This window comes from Alligator sinensis, unplaced genomic scaffold, assembly GCF_000455745.1.
Source record: "Alligator sinensis unplaced genomic scaffold, ASM45574v1 scaffold682_1, whole genome shotgun sequence".
Classification (NCBI taxonomy): domain Eukaryota; kingdom Metazoa; phylum Chordata; order Crocodylia; family Alligatoridae; genus Alligator; species Alligator sinensis.
In genome coordinates this window covers 1,535,732-1,540,233 of record NW_005842011.1, presented here as the reverse complement: position 1 = coordinate 1,540,233, position 4,502 = coordinate 1,535,732, and the positions used below count along the sequence as shown (strand labels likewise).

General features: G+C 40.3%; 1 protein-coding gene across 1 annotated transcript in view; it reads left to right on the top strand.

The window, feature by feature from the left end:
- SLC22A3 (solute carrier family 22 member 3) overlaps nt 1-4,502 on the top strand; it is a 67,732-nt gene that overhangs the window by 54,321 nt on the left and 8,909 nt on the right. Inside the window, 2 exon segments of the mRNA XM_006021908.3 lie at nt 101-315; nt 3,494-3,602. Of these exon segments, the coding sequence (XP_006021970.1) occupies nt 101-315; nt 3,494-3,602 (324 nt within the window).

Here is a 4,502-nt window from a genome sequence, read left to right as displayed (position 1 = left end):
TTTTTTTTTTTTTTTTTTTTTTTAATCCTGGTATTGTGATCCTTGCCTTTCAGAGTCAAGCCAGCTGCTTACAGTCAACATTTTCTTTTCTTTTGCTTAGGTTCACAAGTGCCCTGGTTTACCAAGGGCTGGTCATGCGCCTAGGAATTGCAGGAGGAAACCTCTACCTTGACTTTTTCATTTCGGGGGCTGTGGAATTACCTGCAGCTCTCTTGATTTTATTGACAATCGATCGCATTGGTCGACGCCTCCCTTTTGTGATAAGCAATATAGTGGCAGGAGTGGCATGCTTAATTACTGCGTTCTTACCAGAAGGTAACTCTTTCCTTAGGTTCTCAAGGTTTTTGATTTATCCCAGATTAGAAAGGAGAAAGCCATACAAAGATTTTGCAGCTGTGGATCAAAGTAAAAAGCCAATTGTAGTGTATTAAAAGACAGATAATGAAAGCCCCAGAACATAGGACTAGAGGGGACACCATGGGCCAGGCCATCAAGCTCAGTTCCTTGCACAATGGGCACCTGCAGAAATTTGTTAACCAAAGGACTCTCCAGTGCATGAAGAAGGGCATAATACACTCTGTAGTGGGGAAGATATTAGTTATACAGCTAAAAATGAATACTTTAGATGGGAGAGAGAGATTATTGGGCCACCTCCAAATAAACCAATGCCTAAGAAAATAAATTAATCCATTTATAGTATACAATTTCCTGTTGCTCAATCCTGGCTTATCTGGTGCCAAAACTTTGCCATTGCCAAGGGTAACAGGTCACTCCACTCTCTGCTCCGTCTGCTGCCGGCTTGACCCATCCAATCCGTCTCATGGTGCAGATCCAGGAGCAGGTAGCATAAATCTAGCTAATCCTGACCATGCACTACACAGGGGTTCTCCTCCACAAGGGAAATCACCACTTGGTAGTGCAAATGGGGAGAGGATGTAGCTCCAGCCTTGTTGAAGATGGATTCTTTTCTACAAACTGATATCTCACAAGTGTGGTGATTTCAATATACTTGGTTTCTGCAAAGTGTACCTCTCGGGGGGAGCATTCAGAGGTGTTATATATTGAAAGTGGTCAGAGAACAAGGCATCTTGCCATGACTATGCAGTTTCCACTCTTGCCTTCAGACTACCTCAAAGCTGAGCTTGGCTGGATGTTAAATTAGCATCAGAAAAGCTTATCCCTGCTTGAGGACATCAGCAGCAGGACAGACAATGTGGTGAATACTGACTACCTTTAGTGGTGTCAGCTCTAGCAAATACAGAACAACAAGTAGCAGGCAGATATTCTCAAAAAGAAGCTGTGAAAAGCCACTGTCTGTCACCTCCAAGGTATTAGCCTAAGAAATCTGGTGGGTTTTGCAGGTACAGTAGAAGTTCCATGGTCAGACCAGTTTCATCACAGTTAGCCTCTTTTTTAAGAGGTGGATTCAAAAGTTACTTTAAAATAACACCAGAGACCATATCCTATTCCACCTATTAGGTAGAATGTCTAAAGTGGTGTTTAGGTGGCTTTCACATGTGCAATCCCATTCTAATCTACTTGAGACCCTGACAAACCAACAGTGTGTCCATATTTGTAATACACCTTCATCTCACACTGGAGGAGGAAGACCCAATCCCCTTTCAACCAATAGGCCAATAATTCAGACACTTGCCTAGGAAGTGGAATACCTGAATTCTAGACTCTCCCTTGCCCATCAGGGGCTTGAACATACATCTTCAGCCTCCCAGGAAAATGCTCTGACCACCAGTCTGTGGGTACAGCAGGGCTGAAAGGCCCCTCTACCCCTTCTACTGTAGTGGGACCACTGGATGCAGCCAGGAATATGAGTCATGGGCTGAAAGGGAGAACAAGCAACAGGGAACCTAATTCTGTAGCTCAGTGAGGATAATCCCTGGGAGGGGGGAAGCCCTGGATTCTGGCCCCTGCCTCCAGTGCTGTTCATGTATGTTATCCAACAGTTTTTGAAAGCAAAATGCAGAAAATAGATGCATTTTTTTCATGGATTAGTGATAGAGTCCCTAACAGAGAAGATTCTATAGGATTAGCCAGGGATTTGTAGAAATCTCCATACATTTCCTATGGTTCTCTTAAAATTACTCTAACTTTTAATCTAATTCAATAGACAATTATTATCCCTTCTCTAAGGTTTTCGAACCATCCTATAACATTTCATAACAAGGATATACTTTTTCTCTTTCAAAATTTATGAGATTGTTGAAAAACCACCTCTAGTAGAAAAACCATTGTATGTTAAATTTCAAAGGAGAATGTTTTGATCAGCTCTGTTTGGGAGGCAGGTGTGGGTAGGATGCATATTCACTCTAACTCGGATTACAGTTTAATTTAGGAAGTCCAGCAGGGGAATTTTAAAAAGCGGGGAGTATAGGTAATGATAGCACTCTAGCGCAGCAGCCAGTATTCTTGAACCTGGCTAGCCTGTAGCAAAAGATTGCATGTGGATGTAATGGTAAGGCTTGGCAACCATGTTTCACAGTCATACATGGCATTAGATGCTACTTGTTCCGAACTGGAATCATCTTCAGAGCGGTCTGGCACAAGGAAAACCCACAGATACCACTATACACTAATATCTAGCTGTGGTGCCCTTTCTATTCCCATTGTGTTTGCAGCTGCCCCAGAGTTGCTCTGACATAATTATTGATGACAGGACTCTGGGGCTAATTTTCACGTGAATAGGAAAGTAGGACCTGCTAGACTGAATGAGAAGCAAGGGCTGAATCGTGTAGTGCCCTGTCTATGACAGTGACCAGCAGCAGAAGCTTCAGAGAAAGGTATAAGACCCCAGCAGTAGGCAGAGGCCACTTAGTCTGTCCCATACATTAGGAGTCATTGTCATTTCTACTTGAGATCAGTATAAGCTGCAAAGTTCAGTATGATCTTCTGAACTTTTTGTTAGCATCAACTATTATAACTCTGGGTATTTGTATTGGCCACTGAAATGCTTTTTGAGCCTTTTTCTCAGTTTATGTAGCAAGAAGTTCTTTAGTCTAATTGTGTTGTATGAAGAATATGTTCTTTGATAACTTTTCAATGAAAGACCCCTAGTACTGGCCAAAAAAAAAAAAAAGCCAAAACTTGGTCACTAAATCTTAGGATCTCACTCTTCTTGGAAAAGTCCTTTGCTTGCTATCTAGTCAGAATGAGAATTCTCCCTGTACCTATGGCTATATGGGAGTGATGCTGCTAGTGGCTATTTTAATATCTTCTTGCTCTTCAAATTTGGAAGCAGCCTTCATATATTTATTTGTCCCTTGTGTCTTGTGTCTTCAAAACTAACCATGAAGGGACTTTGGTGTTTGCTTCTGTTTTCTTACATCCATGCAAACCAGGAATGAACTGAGATAAAACCAGTGCTGTGGTACCAATTTAAAGCCCATGTAAGTGAGATCAGAATCAGACACAGAATATCCAACTGACACAGTTAAGCATATTTCATCAAGGTTTCTTTTTGAATGTACCTTATTGACAGATATCAAGTGGTTGAAAACCTCAGTAGCCACACTGGGAAGACTGGGAATCACCATGGCCTTTGAAATTGTGTACCTTGTGAACAGTGAATTGTATCCTACAACATTAAGGTAAATGGAATAGGTCCACAGCCAAGAACTATATTCAATTTAAGGAACTTGCCTTCAGTAGTATTAAATGTGTTTACATAACAAGTGTTTTCTAAAAAAATCTGCCTGTCATCAGGCTTAATCTGATTGTAACTTGTTTGCTAGGAAACTCAGTCTCCTTATCTATTATTTTAAGTGCTAAATATGACTTAACCTTAAATAGTGTCTTCATGCCAGTGTCTCCATCATTTCTTAACAAATTCTAATTAATTTACAAGTATATTATTACATGCTACCAAGGGGAGACAAATTACACTTTAACTACAATTTAATCAAAGCCATGTAAAAGGAACACACTCCTCAAATAATGCATTTTCTATCCAGCAATCTACAGTCTATATATCAATGCAGCTAACCCCTTCTGAACTGCTGCCTGATAGAGAAATAGACAAGTTAAATGCACTTCCATTGGCCCTAAAGGTAAAATGTAGTAGAAAATTTACCCAATAAGAAAATAGATCTATTAAACCAGTGATTCTCAACCAGGGTGTTGGGAGATCCTTTCAAGGGTGTTGCAGGATGGAAGCAACTACCCATGATTCACTAAATTAACCCAGAGATTTCAAATAGAAATCCATTGTGTCAAAAACATTCTAACCCACTGTAGTTTTCTGAGTTCTTTGCAACAGAAGAATTTCTCTATTATTTTTCTGCAGTCAAAAATGAATGAAAGCTAAGGCCTGGCACTTTCCAAGGGGTATCTTGAGTCTAAAAAGGTTGAGAACCACTGTGTTAAACTAACTTATTTTCCATGCATTAAATCATACATATGCACACATACATATGTGCATGTGTGTGTGCGTGTGCGTGTGCATGTGTGTATATGTATAGTATGTGCATTTCTTTGTTAAATAACTGGAT